Consider the following 25,274-nt stretch of genomic DNA (forward strand, 5'->3'; position numbering starts at 1 on the left):
AATTACTTAAAATATTTGTATTAATAATGCATACTTGTAATAAATTGTGATAAAAACGATAAACGTATGTATTTAAAATTAATTATAAACATACACGTAATTAAAAAAAACCGGACAAGTGCGAGTAGTACTCGCGTCACGAGGGTTCCGCGCGATGTTAATCTAAGAGTTTTGAAAACTGACCTGAAATTGTACATAATGATATAATTTTCAGGCTTATTTGTTTCTTTAAATATTATGCTAAACCTATAATTATTATTACAATGTGTAAAATATTAGTATGGATTTAACAAAACTTAACATAAGTTTTGGTTTTATAATAATATGCACAAGTTTTCCTGTAATCTACCTATAAGTAATTATAAAATATATATTTGAGATTTTTCCATCTTACCTTCCAAAAGTGAACTAAATATTCAAAAATTTCAGAGTTCTGAAGTTTTCCCACAAATCTTCAAATAGAAAGTTAACTTCTGTATTTTTTTTCGCAATTTTAGGTTTAGTAGTTTTGGAGAAAAGGGGTGGGGGTACTATTTATTTTAAAATTCCAAAAAGAATGTTTTTAAAATCCTCTAATCAAGACCTTTCATTTGACCTATCACATGATGCACTTAATTTTTTTTTTGGATTTGGATTTTGGCCCCTCAAAAATGACCTTCATATTTCATAATTTTCCGGAAATCTTCAAGTAAAAAGCTAATTTCTGTATATTTTTCAAAATTTTGGATAAAGTAGTTTCTGAGAAAAACGACATGGTCAATTGTCGTCTATTTGTTAAAATAACTTGAAAGCTATTTTTTTTAAATACCAAAAAAAATATTTTTAAAAAATGTGATGTATCATACGATGAAGTTTGTAAAAGTTTTTTTTTTCAACTTTCCATCTTACCCCCATAAGTCCTCCCCATATTCAAATTTTACCTATCCACTACATATTCCTGTATTTGGGTCACAAGAATTGATATGTATACCCAATTTCAACTGGATTGGTCCAGTACATTCGGAGAAAACAGACAGACATTAAAATGTGCACGAGTGATATTATAAGGGTTCCGATTTTGTACTACGTACGTTCGGAACCCTAAAAACATAAGAGAGAGATACAAAAAAGGCAGCCTTATCATTTCCAGAGATCTATATAGCCAACTTAGTAATGACGAAAAAGTATCATAATTATTATAAAGCATGTTTCACACGCGACGACTCGACCGCTGCGATATCGCACAAAATTGCTGTCACATATCCTGTGACAAACCTTCGTCAAAACGAAAATATTGGTTTAAGAACCTGTGGTCTTAAACCTATATATGTTCATTTTGAACCTTCAATACATCTTCATGGGGTAAAGTACTCCAGTGACCTATAAATCATTCGAAGACATTGGAAAATGGATTATCGCATACTGACTGCGGAGTGCACAGGCATAACTGCACATTCTACAGCCGGGTATGTGGGACTCGCTAATTGGCTTACCAGAATACCCACTAAAACCCAGAGAAGCCACCTGCGTCCTATTGGGATGCGAATGGATCGCGAATCCGCAAAGTGCTTGTGTCGATGCCTTTATATCGGAACCCAGCAATGCTACTTGGCATTAAGCACGGGGTTAGTATTAGACGAGCTTTGTCACATAGAGCCTTAGTATAGTTTTATGTGACTAAGCTCGTACGGGATAGTATTGCACAGAATTATTTTTAACAGAAACACAAAATTAATTACTTTGCGATTTTGTGTTTGTTTAAATTTGACTCGTTTACTCACCTCTTCTATTCGTTCATAATTTATCCACCAAAATGTGCCGTTTTGTGCCTCTTCGAAGTGACAAAGGTAAATATATGCTACTGTTTCTAAGAACGCTGCGCTGCTTCGCTTTTAACTCGCACGCAAATCGCCAGTATGAGAAGAGCGTAAGGATTTTTACTACGGTCCAATCCATGTGTACATATTAATAAGTCAAAATAAGATTGAAATAAGTTGAAATAGTTGTTTTAATATTACCGTGGTTAGTGGCAGTATACAAATATTGTTACAGATTATTTTTAGTGCGATTAAGGATTTATTTCCATGGTTCGTACACTAATTTATATAAATAAACACAATAATAAACAGGCAAAGACAATATTGTTTGAGCGAGTTATTCGCTAAATCGATCTCTTTCTGACAATGTCAGTTCCAAGGGCCTCAAGCGGTCGCGTGGCGCAGTAGGTGACTGCTGTCTGCATCTACGGCCGTGGGTTCGATTCCCACAACTGGAAAATATTCGTGTGATGAACATGGGTGTTTTCCAGTGTATGGGTGTACTAACTTATGTATACTAATATTACAAAGCGGAAGAGTTTGTTTGTTTGATTGAACGCGCTAATCTCAGGAACTACTGGTCCGATTCGAAAAATACTTTCAGTAAAGGATAGTCCATTTATCGAGGAAGCCTATAGGCTATATTATATTTTCAAAAAAATTAGGGATCCTTCCTGAAATTCCAATAATGTAACCCAAGGTGTACAAAAGTTTTGTTTACATGACGTGCGCTGCAAAAATTATTGATGTAAGAATAAAATAATGTACTACAACTTTGCAGAACACATCATTTTTTACAAAAAATGTCGCGATAGCATAAATCTATTTTCTATATTTTAGCAGATATAGTATAGTATAGTAGATAATCTCAGGAATTACTGGTCCGATTTGAATAATTCATTTATCAAGGAAGGCTATTATAGGCTACATATTATCCCCGTATTCCTACGGGAACGGGAACCAAGCGGGTGAAACCGCGCGGTGTCAGCTAGTATATTATATAGTAGTAATAATGATAATATCACACAATATGGAATGAGCCAGACAGTGAATCGAGTAATCGACCTTTTGTTGACATTATTCCAATTTATGATAATTTGCGAATGAAATGGCACTAGTGGATAGCGGCTGTTACAATAACAGAGGGCCTAGTGGCAGTTTAATAATGTAACGATCGCGTTAACGTAAACGCGATTTTTTAAGGAATTGAAACAGCGCCATCTAGTGGCACACTTCAATTCCATATTTTGCGTTTACGTTAACGCGATAGTAACAGTATGAAAACATTAAAAACTCCCACTAGGCACACAGGCAAGTAAAACTAACGATTTGGAGAAGTGAGATTCCACGCGTATGTTTTTTTTTAATCAATCTCGGAAATTCTTTTTTATTTTTGAAAGAGTATACTTCCAGATTGGTTCCATTTTATTAAAAAAAAACGGTTAAGTAATTTTGTGTTAAAATCAAAATAACTGAAATACGTCTTTGAAGTCGGTTTCATTATGTTATGTAAAAAGATTAGCATCATTATCATTCTTTGTTAAAATTCTAAACTACATTGTAGCAGCGTGGTGGGTTTAAGCTCTATATCCCCTCTCCTATAAGGAGGGAGGGGCCCTGTAGTGAGCCGTTAAGAAAAGTCTGATAATGAGGCCTAAATTGGCCCTGGATCGGAACTGGAATCATCACCATCATCACAAATATAAACCATCCAATATACATATACATGTATAGTTAGCACTCAGAAGTGGATCAGATATATGATCCATGCAACTGGGTCGAAATATCGACAATAAAAATCTCGTCGTTTTATCGTGGTATGTACCCGTTTAAATATCATTCATAATGAACAACCACGAAATAAGTTTAAAATTATCAGATATATGATGGCCCGGACTTTTTTATATGAATTTAAAAGGTACAAGCCCACATACATTGCTTTCAATTATATGCTATATTTAAGGCAGTTTCAATTCTGTTTTAAGAGGAGTTTCGGTCCGACAAAAACTGTCATAACTTGGCTAATATTCGTGATAATAATATAATATGACACTCCCTCGATAACGTATCATTCTACTTTTTTGAAAGATTTCTTTAAATTGGATTAGTAGTTCCGAAGTTTACCCTTTATAAAGCCAGTTACAAACTTTACCTCTTTATAATATTAGTATAAAATATATATGTATAATATGAATTTATAATAATTATTTTTAATTATTATTATTATTAATTAAGTCATTACCTTAGTTTCTTGTGAATGTAAAAATATATACATTGTAGTATAATATAATGTATTGTATATGTCGGAGACATAGATAATAATAGCGCCATCTTACATGAATTAGAGTAACTAATTTGATAGCGACATCTTTGTCTCCAACTGAACCCGCTGCTGCCTCGACACAGGATAGCGAGAAAACGTAGTCTGCGCGGGGCCATCAGAGCTGAGGAAACAATAAACCTGTAGGCCCATTGCCTCAACCTCGGGAGGGGTTGAAAGAAAACACCGGGGGAGGAAGATCCCCCGCGACACGCCCGGGCAAGGAGACATGCCTCGAGGCCCGTACCCCCGACGTCGTTTTCTGTTAGAAACGGCAAAGTACGTGTCGTTTATCTGTCAGTTGTTTGTCTTTGGACATCTGTCAGATGTCTGATGTCTGTGGACATCTGTCTGATGATCTCGGACAGAGTGTGCCGTAGCTATCAATTTTATTTATTTCAACGTGGTTTAACGCGTAAACTGGATCTAGTCAGTTTAGTCAGCAGCATTGTAAGTTATTTAGCTTGAAGCCAACACGAGGGTAAGGGGAGCGTTTACATGTTGTAAAAGGATCGGAAAGGATTGAAGGAGTTTCTAGTCTAGTATATAGTTCGACCATATATTATTCCCGTATTCCTACTGGAACGGGAATCAGCATCAGATGTCTATACTAATATTATAAAGAGGAAAACTTTGTTTGTATGTTTGTATGTTTGTTTGTTTGTTTGTTTGTTTGATTGTAATGAATAGACTCAAAAACTACTGGACCGATTTTAAAAATTCTTTCACCATTCGAAAGCTACATTATCCACAAGTAACATAGGCTACATTTTATTTTGAAAAAAAGAGGGTTCCGTAAGATATTTGGGTTTTTCGGACACAAGGTGTAAAAACTCAACCAGAAAAGTAGGGTAGGGGTAGGGGTAGGTTATGGGTAGTCGAGTTTCACGCGGACGAAGTCGCGGGCGTCGGCTAGTATAAAATATATTAAAACTAAACTGAAATCAGCCCGTATACTAAGCATAATTAGAATAGTAAATTCAATATTGTATAATATGTATGTATGGGCATGTATTTACATAAGCAAAGGTGTGTTGGCTGAAGTTACATTGTTTCAGGGAACAATACGCGGCGGCTCGTTAAAGCATCGCTACAATGGACGCTGCCATGAGAGTCTACAACACTGTCTTCTTTGAACGAGCAGGTATGTGTTATATTTAAAAAACTGGCCTAGTGCGTGTCGGGCCACGCGCAGTGCAGGATTCCGTAGATCATATGAGTTATAGACAGGAGTCATAAATCCTGTAATTAATATTATACTAGCAAACGCCCGCGACTTCGTCCGCGTGAAAATCAATGTAAACTTTCAACCCTTGTTTCACCACTTTAGGGGTTGAATTTTAAAAATCCTTGAATCATATTATAGTTCGTATTTTTTTCATGATTTATGAACAAATTTTTAAAACTGTAACTCTAAAAATTAAGGACTATACAGACTTTCAACCCCTATTTGATATTTTTGTTTTAGGGTCAAAAAGTACCCTGTTTTGCTCTAAAGTCCCATTTACTTCGTCGTTGTCAACTCATATTCGGCTCACTGCTGAGCCTGAGTCTCCTCTCAGAATGAGAAGGGTTAGGCCAATAGTCCACCACGCTGTCCCAATGCGGATTGGCAGACTTCACACACGCAGAGAATTAAGGAAATTCTTTGGTATGCAGGTTTCCTCACGATGTTTTCCTTCACCGTTTGAGACTTTCACTGCCCATTTACTATTATACTAAAATTCATCTTGATCGGTTCAGCCGTTTAGCCGTGAAAAGGTAACAGACATACAGACAGACAGACTGACTGACTGACAGACTAACTTTCGCATTTATAATATAAGTAAAGATACGAGGGGAGAAAAACTATGATGGAAGCAGGCTAACTTGTTGGGAGTAGGATGAAAATCTACAGACCTTTCTGTTTCTACACGATATCGTATCGGAACGTACGTCTTCGTATCGGTACGTCTTTGGCGGTAGGGTGGTAACTAGCCACGGCCAGACCTGGACCAATTAAGAAAACCTCAATCAGCCAAACCGGGGATAAAATCCAGGACCTCTGTCTTATAAATCCACCGCGCATACCACCGTCATCAAAACGTATACCGGAAAGCATGGTTCCAATGACACACTTATGTGTAACATCAAGTGACACCAAGTGCGGTTAACCTTTGAGGCGTTGTGACATAACACAGTGCAAGTGCATCGTCACTTGCGACACACTTCGCTCGCAAGTGAGCGGATAATTAAATTACATACTGAGTGAGCTATTACCACTTTATTGTTAGCCATTTACGTAATGTTATCATTCTGTTGCCGTACACGAGTTTATGATATTTATAAAAAGACGTACCTCAAATTATTGTGTTGTTACTTCCTACTAATTTAATAAATTCGATTGTGAGTCTTGTTTGTTTGTTTGTTGTTGAAGAATTATTAAGTTAACAAAAATAACATGGAATTATGTATATTATATTTATGCATAATTATACAAAGAGTTTTCGAAATAGGAATGATTACAGTTTTTTATATTGTACTAGCGGACCCGCTCAAGCTTCGCTTTGACTTATTAATTTATTTGCGACATCATGTAGAGTATCGTGAGAGCTCGCGATACATTAACGATCACGAGTGAGCAATTATACTATAGCGGGCCATTACCACCGTAATTAATAATGTTATCTGATAGTGTCTTTCGTAAATGTCAGGTTGACATTTTTTTATATTTCCCTTATACAAGTAACCGGCGCCATGGATCTTGGTTCTAGCCGTTTTAATGTTACAGCCACGGTGTTCGAGTAGATTAGTTGTAGTAATAATAATTTGTGTTATTTTTGTTGAATGTAAATAATGTATATAAAATACATTGAGTTTCTAGTTTTTTTCTTACCTATATTATACATGTAAGTTGTTGCTGCCTCCTAAATATTAATTTATACGAATAGAAATACTGTGGCTAATTCATCGCCACCTCTAGCCACCTGTTGCGACATCATGTAGAGCATCGTGAGAGCTCGCGATACATTAACGATCACGAGTGAGCAATTATACTATAACGGGCCATTACCACCTTAATGTTATCTGATTGTGTCTTTCGTAAATGTCATGTTTAGTTTTTTTATATCTCCTTTATAACTGGCGCCATGGATCTGGGTTCTAGCCGTTTTATTGTTACAATTAAATCAGTGCCACGGAGTTCTAGATTAGTTGTAGTAATAATTTGTGCTATATTTATTCAATGTACAGACTTTGGGTTTCTATTTTTTTATTATCTACTAACGAACCCGGTCAAACTTCGCTTTGACTTATATGCGTTTCTTTCCTACCCCTACCCTTCCTTACTCTCATCTTACCCCTACCTTATCCTTACCCGTACCCTAAAAAAAATCTCCATAAAACCATCATCGTACTTCAAGGAATATTCTAAAAAAATAATTAGCAAAATCGGTTCAGCCGTTCTCGAGATTTGCGATATGCAACACATTTCATACATTCATTTTTATATTATAAATATCATAGATATATAAATTGTTGCTGTCTCCTAGAAATTAATTTGTGCGAATACTGTGGCTAAATTATCGCAACCTCTAGCCACCTGTTGCGACATCATGTAGAGCATCGTGAGAGCTCGCGATACATTAACGATCACGAGCGAGCAATTATACTATAGCGGGCCATTACCACCTTAATGTTATCTGATAGTCTTTCGTAAATGTCAAGTTAAAAGATCCACATCGCGGATTATTCTAAGCCCCAACGCAAATTAAAGGGTGTTGTAAGTATGACTATATTTGGGTGTTTTGCCATGTACGATGAAGATCAGATTGTGCTTCTATGAAGATAAATATTAACACTAAAATTGACATTGTAAATTAATTATGAATCTATACAAACTCCGAAGCGTCTGTATGGCTATATAATTTTTCATGAGTTTGTGTGAAATTGATTAAAATATGACGTCCAACCGCCTGGAAGCTTTCATCGAAAACGCTGTCTTTTTGTCTTGAACAAAAGACAGCGTTTGATACGTTTCGTACGATTACGGATTTTTAACCAACTTCAAAAAAAGGAGGAGGTTATCAATTCTTGGGAATCTTTTTTTTATGTATGTTCATTGTTCACCGATTAGGTACTCGAAGACGCCTGAACCGATTTGAAAAAAATTTTGAAAGGGTTTGTTTTCCAATTGGTCCCATAGTAATCATGTCAGGATCTGATGATGGGATCCTGGAGAAATCGAGGGGAACTTTCGAATATTATAGGGGCTACTAGTGAGTTTGTTAATGTTTTCATTAATTATTTCAAAGCACGTAATTTAATGATCTGGTGTCGATCTGATGATGGAGCCGAAGCACAAATGAGGGAACTCCTCAACGGTTTACAGTAGGTTATTCAAGACGTTAAAATCATAAAGATTTTAACTAGATTTTTAGATACGGCTTTAACTAACACAACACTGACTTGGTACATAGTACGATGTTATTTTTAGTTTTTTAGTTTAGTAGAAATATTTTTGTGATTTTGAAGTCGGTTGTATTTTTTTATATTTTTTTTTTATTTTACGGTAGATTCGATCCGTACGATGCGCATCAGTGCATTCATATGAATTTCTATACAAATAATACTTTGATTGATGATTGGTGCGATGTAACCGATATGTACCATGTGGATATGTGGTCGCCTATCTTAAGGGGCTGTTTAATGAAATGAAATGAAATGAAATGAAATGAAATGAAATGAAATTTTATTTGCCTAATACACGTATACAAATGGTGTTTTACAAGTATAATTAGTCACAGTGTATTACCATTAACATGGTGTGCAAATTTTACAATTTTATAAAGCACTGTTTAAGTAATATTATTTACTTACAATGTTATAATTGTTACTAATAAAATAAATACAATTAAGATTGACATTTAAATATACATAATTAAAATTAAATTATACGAAAATATGTCCAAATGAAATTACGATCTGCCGCAGGAAGACATGTTATTTTAATAGTCAGATATAATAGAAAATTATAAGAGTATCATGCATTAATATTAAATTACACAAAATAAATCAAATTAAAATTTATCTAGCGAAAAATTCGTCTAATGAGTAGAACGATTTATTACACAGCCAACGAAAGAGATTTGTTTTAAAATTTCGAGTAGTTTGGCTCTTTAAATCTGCATCTAATTTATTGTATATTTTGATGCACATAGCGTGTGGTGACTTTAATGTCTGCTTTAATTTGTATTGCATTTGACATAACCGAAATTTATTTCGTTAAGTATTACGTAAGCAGATTTATTACAATTATTTATCCTCCCCCACACCGTTATCAGCAAAAGCAAAGCTCTTACCCTCTCATGCCTACGTTAACAGTGTTACATACTCGTATTTGGATTTGTTCTATCTGTAAGATTCTCTGAAAATACATTTTGTTTTCAAACATAGATCCTAGTTTCTGATACCCTATTATGTAGAAAATGGAAAAAAACTGACAAAATAATATGTAAATTTCAAAGTCCATAACGCCAAACTAATTTACCTTTGATTTAGGTACTTATTATTCTCCGCTCGACGTCGAATATCTTTATTGTACCTAGACACAATACGTGTGATATTGTTTTTACGATAATCTTTATTATCAAAATATCAGAAATAGCAATATCGGACATTCGCAAATAACCTATTGATAGGTATTAAGATTATTAAATCTGTGATAATACATAGATATTGATTAAATTATATTTCTATCAAATTTATAGCTTGGCAACTTCGTTCGTAACACTTCCGATTTTGCGCGCGTGGCATGGGCCTCTAGCGATGAATGAAAAACCCACGAGTGATGTACGTCACTTCCCCGCACGTACGATTTCACACCCGCGCAGTCTTTCCGCCGGTCGCCCGCATATCATGGGAGTGTTATTAAGAACTTGCCAGACTATAGTAAAAGATTTCTATTTGTCATTTTATTTCAAACTCTTCGACTCTTGTAAATTACCTAGCTGGACAATCTCTAGCAATAAATAACAAATATGTGTTACAAATTTCCCCAAAAGAATAAAAACATCATTAATTCACATTGTAATGTATTGTATTCTGGCAAATAAATGATTTGATTTGTAATCCCGGCTCTACACGTCGACCTGTTTGGGTCGTTGGTACAAGCGTTGGAAACAACGTGTGTAGCCAGCCTTTTCGTCTCTCAGAAGTTACAAAATTAAGTAGTTCGCGCCTTTAGTTAATAGGTTAGAGTTTAGACAATTCAAATGAACGTTTATGAGTCAACAAATGGTGTCTACTTCGTACATGCAATAACAATTTATAGGAATTGCAAAAAGCCCATGCTCTATTACCATCGCCAAATCACAATTGCATAGAAATCGTGATGCGATTAAGTACGATAGCAGATAACGAGTGACCTGCATATTATGTAACGATTGTGATAACTATCGCACGTGTCATTCCGATTAGGTTATGGTACATTAAGTAAAACATTTCTAGTTGGTCAACCAATCGCAATTCACACTTTGTTTCCATTATGAATGTAGTATAATGTAGTAAAGCACAATTATACTATACTAGCGGACCCGGTCAAGCTTCGTTTTGACATAAGTGCACTTATTCTCTATCCCTACTCTACCCTTCTATAACTCTACCCCTACCCTACCCCTACCCTACCCTACCCCTACCGCTTGACTCTTAAACGTTTGTATGGGAAATAGAAAAGGGCAGTATTTGGGGTTTACCCGGAAATTATTTGATTTTTTCACACCTTTTAAACCTTCCCAATACCTTTACGAACATTTCAAGACCAAGATAAGATAAATCCGTTAAGCCGTTCTCGAGTTTTAGCGAGACTAACGAACAGCAATTAATTTTTATATATATAGATACACCCATATCAAAACCATTGCTGAGCAAAGACACTCATAATGAGAGGCATACGGCAAATAGTCCACCACGGTGGCCTAATGTGGACTTAACACATGTAGAAATTAAGAAAATTCTCAAGTATTCAGGTTTCCTGCCGGAGTTTTTCCTTTGAGACACGTGATATTTACCTAATTTCTTAAAATGCACATAACTGAAATGTTGCATGTACATGCCTTGGACCGGATCTAAGGCAGAGGTCATGCCCATTGGGCTATCACAGCATGATTTTATGTTCATAATGATGATGAATAATTTCCTTCCAGACCCTCGAGTGAGCGACTGGGTGTTGATGACGTCACCGTGGCCGCTCGTCTCCATCATCGCCAGCTACTTGATGGCAATCAAGCTTCTGAAACGATTCATGCGCGACAGAAGGCCTTACGATTTGAGGACAATCATCAAGTGGTACAATGTGCTGCAAATTGTATCATGCGCCATTGTTACTTGGGGGGTGAGTCCTTGACTTTCCAGTCACTATCAATATCAACCCACATTCGGCTCACTGCTGAACTCGAGTCTCCTCTCAGAATGAGAGTATTTAGGCCAATAGTTTACCACGCTTGCCCAATGCGGATTGGCAGACTTCACACACGCAGAGAATTAAGAAAACTCTCTGGTATGCAGGCATCTTCACGATTTCCTTCACCGTTTGATACACGTGATATTTAATTTCTTAAAATGCACACAACTGATAAACTGGAGGTGCATGCCCCGGACCGGATTCCAACCAACACCTTCCGAGATCATATCCAGTGGGCTATCACGGTTGCCACTTTCCAGTACTTTCAGATATTTATGTATGTATGTGACGAATCATCGAACTACCTATAACTTGGCTACATCAGTTCTGATATACAATTGGTTCAAATTAACAGTTCTAACAACACGCAGTCGTACCATACATTTTGTTTGTGGGCACGTATAAAAAAACAATAAAAAGTAAAAATATGAAAATGAATCATTGAGGCAGTATAACTTGGTTCAGAGCAATATTACCCATTGCTCCAAATGGCTAGTTCTAACGATTCATGCATTTTATTTGCTTGCCCGCACTTTCAGAAAGAGCCCCAAAAATTAATGGAGCCTGAATAATCTCCTTTGCTTTCACTACTACATACAATATGAAATCGACTTCCTGATGTAAAATGTTGTAAAAAAAACACACATGTTTTGGTACATATTCAAAAGTTTGCCTGTACCAATTACGTATTGCACGCCTATCGCACAGATTAAAGAATAATAATCAGATAGAGCCCACCGAACATGACGGTGTCGTAGCCGCTTTAAGTGCAAAATTCAAAAACGAATACATTCTCGAGTCAGTACGACACGAAGCGTCGCATCAGTAATTTTCTTTTAAATATTATTTTTAAATATTTAAAAAACTGAAAAAAAATTTATTAAAAAATTTTTTAATAAATTTTATTTTTAAATATTTTAAAAACTGTTCATACATAAACATAACCCTTCTTCTTTACCCTTCGGGTAAAAACTAAAAAAATAAGATGCGAGTATTTTTTATTGGTAGGTAAATATTGATTTTTTTTTTATTTTTTACAAGTTAGCCCTTGACTACAATCTCACCTGATGGTAAGTGATGATGCAGTCTAAGTTGGAAGCGGGCTAACTTGTTAGGAGGAGGATGAAAATCCACACCCCTTTCGGTTTCTACACGGCAATTGATTATTATATTAATTTACGTAATTGTTGTTAGTGTTAAATTTTGAAATACAAATTATGAAAAAAGTTCGAGTACCTATCTATACGCAGATGTCAAGAGGACGCGTGACGTTTGTTTTTTATTTTTATGGGTTTCAAGGACTTCACCTTGCTTACTTGCTTTTACGCTGCTTGTAAATACTCACTCTAGATCATCTTTACTCTGTGGTCTATCGTTAGATGTAAAGTACTTAATACTACTTTACTAACGTCTGTGATGTAAAGCTTTTACGTTCAAACGTTACAATCACATATATCTATAAGTAGATCAACCCTGCCTTTCTCCGCTAAATGTCAAATGTCTTGTGCAATTTCCCTCTACTTATTGGTTCTGCATTAACTAGGCAATTGGACTAAAAGCTTGCAATAGCTAGATCTATGTAATGTATGTCTAGATATATTGTAAACTAAGCCTAATTGAAATTAATGAATATTGACTATTTTCTCTTGATTGGTTGTCTTTAAGAGCACATGAGTCAGCTTTTAGAGTTGCCTGTTCGGAGGCTTATTAGCGACTAACGCCGCGCGGTTTCACCCGCGTGGTTCCCGTTCACGTAGAAATACAGGGATAAAATATAGCCTTCCTCGATAAATGTGCTATCTAACACTGAAAGAATTTTTCAAATCGGACCAGTAGTTCCTGAGATTACCGCGTTGAAACAAACAAACTCTTCAGCTGTATAATATTAGTATAGATAAGGCCGCCAATTGTACAAAAGGCCTATGTCCTGCAGTGGACGTACGTCGGCTGATATGATGATTAAAAGAGGTACGAGAAGGTCTAGCTATGACAGGCTCTGATCTAAATGATCACAAAGCCTCCGCGCGTTCCAGTTGTGCTAAGTTTATGAAGTGATCTAGATTTCAGTGCATCATGTTTCTGATTAGCATCAAGATTTGACCCGGATACAATTATTATGTGTAGTGTACTTAAATTTGGATTCAATTCAATTTTGAAAAGGAAATTCAACTGTAAATTGTTATAGAGTAATAAACAATATTAAAATGTTGTAAATTATATAAATTTAAATTAATATAGATAATATGAAATAAATAAAATATACCAGCATTAGGTTGTATTAGTATTAGGTAAATGGAAAAAATTAAAAAGACAGAACAAAATCAGATTCAAAAAGAATCACTGTGTGCGTAGTGGGAGTTTTCATACTGTTACTATCGCGTTAACGTAAACGCGAATTTATATGAAATTGAAACAGTTGTACAACAGTGCCACTAGATGGCGCTGTTTCAATTCCTTGGAAATTTGCGTTTACGTTAACGCGATCGTACAGTACCAAACTGCCACTAGGCCCTCTGAAAATGTTACAACAATACTCTGATACAAGAATACAACAAGTAGATATAACTGCTTGATTATTAAAATATTCGCTTTTAATATAATTATTAAAATTAATTAAATTTCGATAACTTTTGAGTTTAATGATTTTTTTAGACACGTACTAAAACCATTTTTAGAATTAAAATTGAGAACATATACATATTAAGTACCATGTAAGTCAGGACATTTTCAAAAAAGACTCACTATCTGGTGCAGTAAGGACGAGATAAAGATCTGTCTATTATTTCTCTTCAACATGACTTTATAATGTATTTATTAGTATATATTGATATGTATTATTTTCATTATTGTAGGTATTTGTGTAATATTGTTTATGTATTAGGATATAAATTATTTATTTATATAACTATTACTATGGTTATTTTTGTTTTGCGCCACCTGCTGATGTCCTTAAGTTTTCCTAAGGTTGCCTGGAAGAAATCGCTACTTAGCGATAAGGCCGCCTTTTGTATGCTGATCTCTTCTTAATATGTTTTTATTTCACTTGTTTTTGTCTTTGTGGTGCGCAAATAAAGTATATCTATCTATATGTATTACCATACATAATACATATATTATTTATGTTAATACATACACATATGAGGTACCTACGTAAGTGGCGTTGTCTATCTTCGTCTCAGCGCTTTCAATTTGCATGAGGCGGACTGTAATTTGATGTGATTATCCAATTACAAGGAAGCTCGGGGTACGTCCCATGTTTATCTGTAACTGGTTTGTGAACCTTGGGATTATTTGATTGCTATTAACGTATTATTAACACTAGCGGACGCCCGCGACTTCGTCCGCGTGGAAATCAATGTAAACTTTCCCTATTTCACCGCTTAAGGGGTTGAATTAAAAAAAATTTGAATCACATTATATTTCGTATTTTTTCATGATTTATGAACAAATTTCTAAAACTGTAACTCTATAAATGAAGGACTTTCCATACAAACTTTCAACCCCTATTTCACCCTCTTCTTATTTTATTTTCGCAATAAAAAGTATCCTATAACCTTCTCCATATTATGGTTTAAAACCGAGCAAAAGTTTTATTTGAATTCATTCAGTAGTTTCAGCGTGATGCCCGAATAACAAAAAAAACATAATTTAGCGTTTATGTCCTGTAGGTTTCATACTTTCGCTCGCTCGATTGGTATGGACTTTGTATTTTTGACTTTTTGTTTTATGAAAATTTAAAAAAATAATTGACAATTAATCATATCCTGACTGAGTGTTTTAGACAAACCATTCGCAATATATTTACTAACATAATTATTTAATTTGATTTAGAATACATTTCATACAGTAATGTATTCTAAATCAAATGTATTCTAATTCGTGTATATTTCGCATCCAAGCTATATTTATTATTCTAGATAATGACTTCGGGTTGGACCACCACATACCACTTCGGCTGCATGCTACCAGACTACTCAATGAATCCAGAAGCGTTAAGAATGCTTCGGTTTCTCTGGTGGACGGTTATCTTGAAGCTGATGGAGTTTTTGGAGACAATGTTCTTCCTGCTGCGGAAGAAGGAAAGACAGGCGTCTTTCCTACACATATACCATCACATCAGCACTTTGATCATCGTTTGGTCCGGTGTTAAATATGTTGGAGGTAATGCCATATATATTTTTTGATAACAATAATTAATAATTGACGATATTTACACCTGCTGTCAGAAATTTTGAATGAAATTCGTTTGTTTCAAGTAGGCCTTATTATCACCTTTGAAACGTTTACTATTACTAAGTTTGACTATTTGTAGAGACTATACCACCGGTTCGAGTCAGGTTCTGATTAGAAGAGCCATTTTTGTACGATGTAATTCGTCTCTATATATCTCTCTGTTTAACACGATGCTAAAGACAGTGTGGAGTTATGCTTGGTGTATCTCTGCGTGATCGAATCAAAAATGAGGAGATCCACAGAAGAACCAAAGTCACCGACATACTCGTAGCTCAACGAGTCACGAAGCTGATGTTGCAGTACAAGACCAGGATATTTGACAAACACTATCGATGTTAATGATGATCGACGGCTAAGGTCCGCTCATATCTGTACAGACATTTAGCGTGCCAGACACGTGCCGTGGCAGACAAAAAATATTCTTTTATATGTGTTTATTAACGTATTTATATCTATCGTAACGCGACCGCCCAGACATTGATAGACACGGGCCACGCCCGGCCAGTATTCGGGGAAAGAATATTTTGTTTGTGCGGTTCATGTCTGTAGAATCTTTTTCATGAAATTTGAACTAAAATTGATTGTGCCTTCCACAAAGACAAAAGCCGTCACTACCAAATGTCAATTAGCGCCATTAAGACGTCTGGCGTCTGGGGACTTCTATCATGAAAAAAAAAAAATACCGACCGAATTGAGAACCTCCTCCTTGAAGTCGGTTAAAAAGGACTTCTCGTGTCTCTAGCTACCTGCTGGGCAGTGTTTTTTTTTTTATTTTTGACAAGTTAGCCCTTGACTACAATCTCACCTGATGGTTAGTGATGATGCAATCTAAGATGGAAGCGGGCTAACTTGTTAGGCTGAACGCTAAATCGCTTGGCGATACGTCTTTGCCGGTAGGGTGGTAACTAGCCACGGCCGAAGCCTCCCACCAGCCAGAGCTGGACCAATTAAGAAAATCTCAATCTGTGAATAGACGGTGTTTGTGGGTGTCTGCCACGGTACTTGTCTGTGTCGCACTGTGTCTATAGATATAAACGGGCCTCTCCGTGTGGTAGTGATGTCACTAACTTGTTAACTTCGGGAATTTTTTTTTGCAACAATTATAAGACTCTTACCTTGAACGAACTTATGATGTAACAGATTTCTCAAAGCCATCATTCTAGTAAAATTATTGACTGTCGTTTTGATTTTTCAAAATTTTTAAGTTTACTCAACAACAATCCCACTAAATAAACTTATCGGAACGAGCAGATCGAGATTTTCTTAATTGGTCCAGGTCTGGCTGGTGGGAGGCTCCGGCCATGGCTAGTTACCACCCTACCGGCAAAGACGTACCGCCAAGCGATTTAGCGTTCCGGTACGATGCCGTGTAGAAACCGAAAGGTGTGTGGATTTTCATCCTCCTTCTTACAAGTTAGCCCGCTTCCATCTAAGACTACCATCATCACTTAACATCAGGTGAGATTGTAGTCAAGGGCTAACTTATAAACAATAAAAAAAGACTGTTCCCTCGGATACAGATCGCAGTGAGTGCACAAGTGTTTTAATTCGTGACTCGCGTGAGGCGCCAGACGTTGTTTGGTCGGAAAACTTGGAACATTTTCGTGGAGCAATCAACAAGCCTCCATTGCCAAACTTTGCACGCGATTCCAAATACCTTAGTTTAGGCGCTCGAAGCTGTTTCGGATCACTTTGACATTTAAACCAACTAATATTATCGAGAAAAAAATTTCTCGAATATGATGGTATATTCGAGAAATTTTTTTCTCTACCGTACTACGTACCGAACTACCGTTAAAAGGTCTACATACAGAGCCAGCCCCACTAGCACTTTGTATAACCTTTATTTTATGTGTAATAAATTATTTCATCTTCTGCTTAAGGTTCTTCACTCTGGCACCCTAGCCGTTGTTAGCTAACGCACCAATAAGTCCCTCAATCGTAGGAGAGACATGTTATTATTTTTTATTTTATCCAAAATAGAATCCTTTCTCCATTATTTCTGACATGACAACGTCTTATAATTTGATGAAGTCGGCTGCACACTCGAAAGAAAATGACGTCATACGTCGTTCCCTATAGGATTGCCAACTTTTTTTACAAGAAATAAAGTATATTCTGGTATATGAAGATTATTAAACAGTATTTTAGAAAAAAGAACATTTTCTTTGGAAAAATGCAACAATTCCATTAGTATTTTCTTATGACGTTGTCACGTTCAACTATCGTCAGTAAACCGACTTTACAGATAACCGATTTTTTTTAAATATCAATTCTATAGTGATTAAAGCACCACTGTCATTACTTCTCCCTTTCTATTCACCAAAGAAACTGTAGATAACTTTGCCTACGCGCGTTACATCACGTAGTTCCACAAGCCGACGCCCTCGGCAATCTAAGAACTCCTCATTCGTCAACGGTACGTCAATTCCTCATACGAGTACGTCAAATGGTTCGTCAATAATAAACAGCACGACATGTGTCATATAGTGTATGCATACACTCGTGACTTGATAGCGTTGATTAGTATAGAAAGCAATACTTTTCTTATCGTTACTTGTAGACCGAGAGCCAGGGCCTTTATTATTTTATACTAAAAGACGCCCCGCGGTTTCACCCGCGTAGCTTCAGTTCCCGGAATACGGGGATAGAATATAGTGTTGTTGCTCGGTGAATAAGTAGCTTTATTTTGACAAAAGGCTTTTCAAAATCTGTTCAGAGGTACCAAACTTTTCCTCTTCATAATATTAGTGGAGAAACTATGTCCCTGCTTTTTTTTCATGTTACTATGGAGTTTGTAATGTACAAATAACGTGGTGGCTATGAGGTATAGATGAAAATACTGATGAAAATAAATAAATTAAGGGTTTAATTTGGCTGTAAATTAAAATCTAAAAAAAAATATAGTAAAACAACGATTAGATAGAGAAAAATCTTAACTACAAACAAATCGCTATGAAGTAAGCAAATAAAGCGTAACAAATCATCAATTAGTCAAGGCGTGCGAATAATTAGATTAGTCACGAACCTAACGTCCGATTTGTGGGACCTTATAACAATACTTTTTCATGTTGTCTTAGATTAGAAAATGTTCTGGATATCTCTCATACTATAGTGGTCCACAGCTCCGAAATTTCAAAATATCGAATTATGTAACGCAAGTTTATTTTTCTGAACTTATTTATTACAATGACACCCCCGCGACTTCGTCAGCGTTAATTATTTTTACCAGAACATGCATTCAGCACAAAAAGTAGCATTTATTAAATCTGGATATTATCTATCTTTAGTCATTCTTTAGTAATTTGTGTCAAAGAGTAACAAATATGGACATTGAACATCCAAACTCTCGTATTTATTAATGACTAGCTGACACCGCGCGGTTTTACCCGCGCGGTTGCCGTTCATGTATGAATACAGGGATAATTATATAGCATATAGCCTTCCTTGATAAATGGTCTATCTAATACAGAAATATTTTTTCAAAACGGACCAGTAGTTCCTGAGATTAGCGCGTTCAATCAAACAAACAAACTCTTCAGCTTTATAATATTAGTATAGATAAGTAGTATAAACGTTACAAAACTACTGTTTTGTGGAATATGATAACAATTTTTTAATGAATGTTTGCCCCCAACTAGTCGGCAAAGACTGAAACGAGTGGGTACGACAATATCGTCTAGCGGGCGGGGATCGAACCACAGCCCCTCGGCAAGGAGTCTGCCCCCTATACCGTTCAGCTATTGAGGATTTTAAGGGACGTTGAATTATTGTTTATGTTGTCTTACATTAGTAAATCTTTATGCCATCTCTTATACTATGATGCTCGAAAGCTCCGTAATATCAGGATATTGAATTATGTAACGCAACTCACAGCTTATCTTCCTTATTTTATTTATTATAAAAGCTTGCGTAACTGGACTGTTATTATCTAACGTTACACTAAAGGAAAATTTGTTGTTCATTGTTTAGAAATAAACATTGTGACAAACGGATAGTAACTTTCAAATGTCGCATAGAAAATTATTTTCAATTTCAAGATGAATATTGAGTAATGACCATGTTAATTATTAGCGGCCCTTGGACTTCCTTAATCCGGCCTTCTTGCACAATCTATTCTTAACAAACGCCTACTAACTGTAAACTTAAATTCTCAAACGTATAGTTTAAATTCGTCATTCAGCGGCTCTGGTTTCGATTCGAAGGGCGTAGGTTCGAATCCGGTCCGGGGCATGCACCTCCAACTTATTCAACCATGTGCATTTTAAAAAATTAAATATCACGTGTCTCAAACGGTGAAGGAAAAACATCGTGAGGAAACCTGCATACCTGAGAATTTTCTTAATTCTCTAAGTGTGTGAAGTCCCAATCCGCATTTGGCCAGCGTGGTGGACCTAACCCTCTCATTCTGAGAGGAGACTCGTGCTCAATAGTTAATGATGAAAAGTAGATAGTACTACATACAGTAGAGCTTCAACGGAAAGTTCCGTGTCTTCATTACAGAGTAATGCTCGTAGTAGGTAAACTTTTTAATTGCAGTCTATTTTAGGAGCGAGCCGTAAAACGCGAATGACTCGACGTGTATTAGACTTTAATGAGCAAACGTGCCTCATGGCTTTACGAGCAGTGTGATGGTAATGAAAAAAATGATTAATTATTTACAAGTATTGGCTATAACGAGGGTTCTGAGAACGTGGCGCGCAAACTAATAGACCTGAAAGCTTGTTCAAAGGTGCCTTTTATTGTCGGCTTGAAAATCACTACCAGTAATAAAAGAAAAACGCTACAAAAGATTGTGGAAAAATGTTTGAAATATCTACCGTTTATTTCCGTGATAGCCTTGTGGATATAGCCTTGTGATAGCCTTGTGAACATATCCTCCGATTCCGGAAGATGTGAGTTCGAATTCGGTCCGGGGCATGCACCTGCAACTTTTCAGTTGTGTGCATTTTAAGAAATTAAATATCACGTGTCTCAAACGGCGAAGGAAAAACATCGTGAGGAAACCTGCATACCTGAGAATTCTCTGCGTGTTTTAAGTCTGCCAATTCGCATAGGGCCAGTGTGGTCTATTGGCCTAACCCCTCTCATTCTGAGAGGAACTCTTTTACCAAGTTGACTGTATAAACAATAATTGAAGTACCTATCTTCTTAAAGTTGCTTTGATTTCAGAGTGTTACATAATATGTAATACAAGTTAAATACGAGTATTTCGTTAGGTTTGTAGGTGTCCTTTTGTCGGTTTTTAGCTGAGATTTTATATTTTTCAGTCTTTCTCCAGGCGGACCCTCATGACTGAGGATCGTGACCACCTCGGCGAGTATCTTTCGTTAGACAATGCTCCTCTATCGAGTAGGGTCGCTGGCCATTTGGAAGACACCGTAAAAGGTGTGGGCCCCTGTTTCCTTGAGAAGATCCGACCATTAGGCTGGAGATTTACACGAGGTAAATCTTCGTTCGTAAAAGGACGTTTGCCTTCTACATTTCCCACAACGAAAGAAAGCGAAAGTGTCTAACACAGAGGTTCTTGCCAGAGTGCAGAAGAAGACTGAGCTTGTTGTTTTAACAAGCTCAGTCAAGCATCAAGCAGCGGAAGATGTCGTATCTAGGGCATATTTTGCGACACGATAGATACCGTTTGCTTCAAATCATCAAGATGGGCAAGATTGCAGGCAAAAGAGGAGTAGGAAGAAGAAAGAAGTCCTGGCTACGAAACACAAGGGAGTGGACTGGCATAAAGACAGTCGAAGAACTTTTCCGCTTAGCCATGGACAAGGAAAAGTTTAGAAACCTGACCGCCGACCTTCAGTAATCGAGAGACACCCTAAGAAGAAGAAGAATTTCCCACCACAATAATTTTAGCGCGAACCTATCCAACATAATAAAATGTAGACCTAACTAGGTAGGCTCAGTTTTATAACACAGACGCATAATCGATACGCTCTGACCCTCGGTCAATTACTCTCGCCTCGCACGTCGCAAACACACGCCAATTTGTTTCCCCCGCATTATGAGTGTGATTCATATAAGCAGGTTAGATGAGTGTTATTAATTTGCACACTATGGGGAGCAGTCACACTATTACGTTACGCTATACACTCAATTAAGTTTTTACTACGCTGACGCTACCTACATTTTTATATACATACAATATCATCATCATATCAGCCGATGGACGTCCACTGCAGGACATAGAACTTTTGTAGGGACTTCCAAACATCACGATCGATGAGCCGCCTGCATCCAGCGAATACCTGCGACTCGTTTAGTGTCGTCAATCCACCTGGTCGACCAACACTGCACTTCCTAGTGCGAGGTCGCCATTCCAGTACCTTGGGATCCCCAACGTCCATCGGCTCTTCGAACTTTAAGCCCCGCCTATTGCCACTTCAGCTTTCCGACGCGTTGAGCTTTGTCTTCTGCGGATCTCCTCATTTCTGATACGATCAAGAAGAGATACTCCGAGCATAGCTCGTTTCATCGCCCGCTGTGTGACTCTGAGCCTTCTTATGAGGCCCATAGTTAGCGACCAAGTCTCGGAACGGATAGGTCATCACTGGCAACACGCACTGTTATATAAAGAATATTTGTCATATATTTTTTTTAATAAGATCAATATTCCCGTTCCCCTCCAACTAGTCGGGAAAGACTGTGCTAAGAGTGGGTACGACAATAGACCAACGGGGCAGGGATCGAACCACCACCCCTCGGTGATGAGTCCGAACGCTCTTAGCATTAAGCTATTGAGGCTTTATAAATTCCTACTTTTCTTATTTTATTCATCCTCGCTATGGTATCTAAATTACCGATATACCAAACGATCTCACTCAGCCTATATACCTCAAAGATTCACTTAATTATTATGAACTGGTATTATAAGGAAATTATTTAGATCTTGAATTTAATCAATTAAGGATAGTCATTAAAGAGAAACACGTTACAACACCTATTCGTAAACAATTTTTTTTATTTAAAAATGCTAATTTGCTCGCTACAGGATCTCGAATTACCATAAGAACAAAAAGGATCCAAAGCCTAAGGCGTTCAAATAAAAGAGGACGCGTTAAAATCCAGTTTTCTATACATAACTCTGAGCATACAAATCGTGAAAGTGGTTTCTGTTGAATCAAACTAAATTGAATCTTATTACTTTAAATTTAGAACTGAGTTTTGTGTTAGTTGTATTTAGAAATGTATTTCTATTGATATAGTAATATCATATTCAGAGATGTTCAATAAATAGGATTCTGTTTAGATAAGCTAAAGGATCAGCTTTGGTGTTACATATTTGATGTGCGAGTGCACATTTCTTTGGTCTAGGCTCCTTTATATATGTCACCGTAAAATTGTAAAATACGTTTGTTTATAATCTCACTCGCGATATTGTAATCTGTCGATATATTGTGAACTGAACATAGTGATTACAATTTAACGTGTTATTTATCGGTATACTATAATCTATCGAAGTGAAACCGTTAAATTATCAATCAGGATGAATTTACCATAGAGTTACAAAACTATTACAGCGGGCATAATAAAAATAGTGAAAAATTGCAATGGGCAAATCAAAAAAAAAAGAAAAAGAAAGAAAATCGGAGGGGTGGCCAGTGCATTTCTTAATTTTTTTAAACACTTAATTTTAAACACTGTTCTTCCATTAGTAACCGTACGTACCTACTCCTAACACACTTTAGGGACTACATGAAGAGGAACAGCAAGTAGTCAAAGTAGTAGGGGATTGAACCACCACCCCTCAGTGAAGAGTCTGCTTGCTCTACCGTTGAGCTATTAAGGATCTCAATTAGGATGTCATGATGATTTATATTATCATGGTAACAATGCTAATTGTTAATCATTGAACTATTTCTTTTACAGGTGGCTTAACATCATTCTCCCCCATGATAAACAATGCGGTGCACGTGATAATGTACAGTTACTACCTCATGTCTTCAGAGGGAAGCCCCGCAGTTAAAGCTGTTCTTATTAAATATAAGAAATGGCTAACAATTATCCAGATGGTACGTATTCATACAGATGTTTATTATACTACTAGCGGAACCAGTCAAGCTTCGCTTTGACTTATGTGCGCTTATTCCCTAACTACCCTACAAATGCTCAATACAAACTTTCAACCCCCATTTTAGGAAGTGGGGGGGGGGTTTGGAAGTTAGAAAAAGACAAAAGTAGCCTACGTCAATTTCTCCTTTCAACTATCTCCACTTAAAAAATCACATCAATTGTTTTGCTGTGAAATACAAAGAAACAAACAGACAGACATACACACACACTTTCATTTATAATATTAGTATGGATTTCTTAAGTATCAAAATTGTCAGACATCAGTTATCAACAGTGTGAAATGACTAAAAATTTAAAACCTCATTTTTAACTTATATGTTGGTGAACAGTAAACATTGAGTAGGATTGCAGTACAATGTTTTAGTAATTTTTTTTTTTTTTGTTCTGTTTATCTCATGCAATCAGTCGGCAGACTATGAGCAGAGCTGTTGTACAAAAATTTATTTAACTTGTTCATAATTTATTAGTGGTACTTCTGAAGGTTCTAATACAACTATTTTCCTTAACAGATCCAATTTACAGTGATGTTACTACACAGCGCTCAAGTATTTCTGCCGAGCTGTCCAGCGCCTCTTGGCATCACAGTAATCTACTTCCCCAATGTCATATTCATTTACTACATGTTTTACGACTTCTTCCGGCAAAATTATATAAATAATAAATGTAATAAAACAAATTTCAAACAAAATGGAGTTAAATCTAAAGATTAAAATAAGTCTATTTGTTGCAAGGAGTTTTGATTTCACACTTTAGTCATCATTACAACCCATATTCGGCTCACTCTTGAGCAAGGGTCTTCTCTCAGAATAAGAGGGGTTAGGCTAATAGTAAACTATGCTAGCTCAATGTGGATTGGCAGGCTTCACATGTAGAGAATTAAGAAAATTCTCAGGTATGCAGGTTTCTTTAGGATGCATTAGTTAGTACCTTAATAAGGTAAGGCGAGCTTGGTAAGTTTATTGGAATGTGTAGGTAACATAATCATCAAACATTTTCACAGGGAAGTTAGTCTTCAAATTTGCATTAATCAATACCACCTTATCACCATTTCTAGTGTTGTGGTAGCAAAAGAATTAAGAAGCAGTGAAATTGCCGGATGGCAATTTACTTATATCTAAAAAGTCTTGATAATTCTACTTTAATAATGAAATCATAACTTTATCAACTTCAAAACAGCAGACATATATGAATATCTCGAAATGCCGACAGTCAAGGAAGAAATAACAAAAAATGCCATTAAACACAAAAGCAGACTGCAAGAACACACAAACAGTCTTGCTAATAACACCTTGTAAGACGAAAAGGCTAAAGCGATCCACTGTGGAGAAATTATGTAGTGGACAGTTATTTTCAAAAAAAGGACCACAACACGTCATCTTTCATTTGTTCCCAACAGGGACAGGCAAAG

General features: G+C 36.3%; 2 protein-coding genes across 3 annotated transcripts in view; one reads left to right on the plus strand and one right to left on the minus strand.

Moving 5' to 3' along the window:
* Window positions 1-25,274, minus strand: part of LOC112047076 (oxysterol-binding protein-related protein 9) — an 80,302-nt gene that overhangs the window by 53,988 nt on the left and 1,040 nt on the right. The window lies entirely within an intron of this gene.
* Window positions 1,583-24,592, plus strand: LOC112047077 (elongation of very long chain fatty acids protein-like). Of its 2 annotated transcripts, XM_024083995.2 has the most exons (6): window positions 1,583-1,826; window positions 5,175-5,260; window positions 11,298-11,485; window positions 15,472-15,715; window positions 23,663-23,805; window positions 24,376-24,592. In XM_024083995.2, exons 2-6 carry the CDS (start codon window positions 5,212-5,214, stop codon window positions 24,574-24,576), a joined length of 825 nt encoding a protein of 274 aa, XP_023939763.1. In that variant the 5' UTR covers window positions 1,583-1,826; window positions 5,175-5,211; the 3' UTR covers window positions 24,577-24,592. The 2 variants fall into 2 exon arrangements, with proteins under 2 accessions (XP_023939763.1, XP_052743871.1); XM_052887911.1 differs by lacking the exons at window positions 1,583-1,826; window positions 5,175-5,260 and having other exon boundaries at window positions 8,293-11,485.

Source organism: Bicyclus anynana, chromosome 20 (genome assembly GCF_947172395.1).
Source record: "Bicyclus anynana chromosome 20, ilBicAnyn1.1, whole genome shotgun sequence".
Classification (NCBI taxonomy): domain Eukaryota; kingdom Metazoa; phylum Arthropoda; class Insecta; order Lepidoptera; family Nymphalidae; genus Bicyclus; species Bicyclus anynana.

Coding starts and splice junctions, on each gene's coding strand:
- LOC112047077 (XM_052887911.1), top strand. CDS start 11,198: ATGTACATGCCTTGGACCGGATCTAAGGCAGAGGTCATGCCCATTGGG. Junction 11,486..15,471: donor GCGCCATTGTTACTTGGGGG/GTGAGTCCTTGA, acceptor TTATTATTCTAG/ATAATGACTTCGGGTTGGAC. Junction 23,806..24,375: donor GGCTAACAATTATCCAGATG/GTACGTATTCAT, acceptor TTTCCTTAACAG/ATCCAATTTACAGTGATGTT.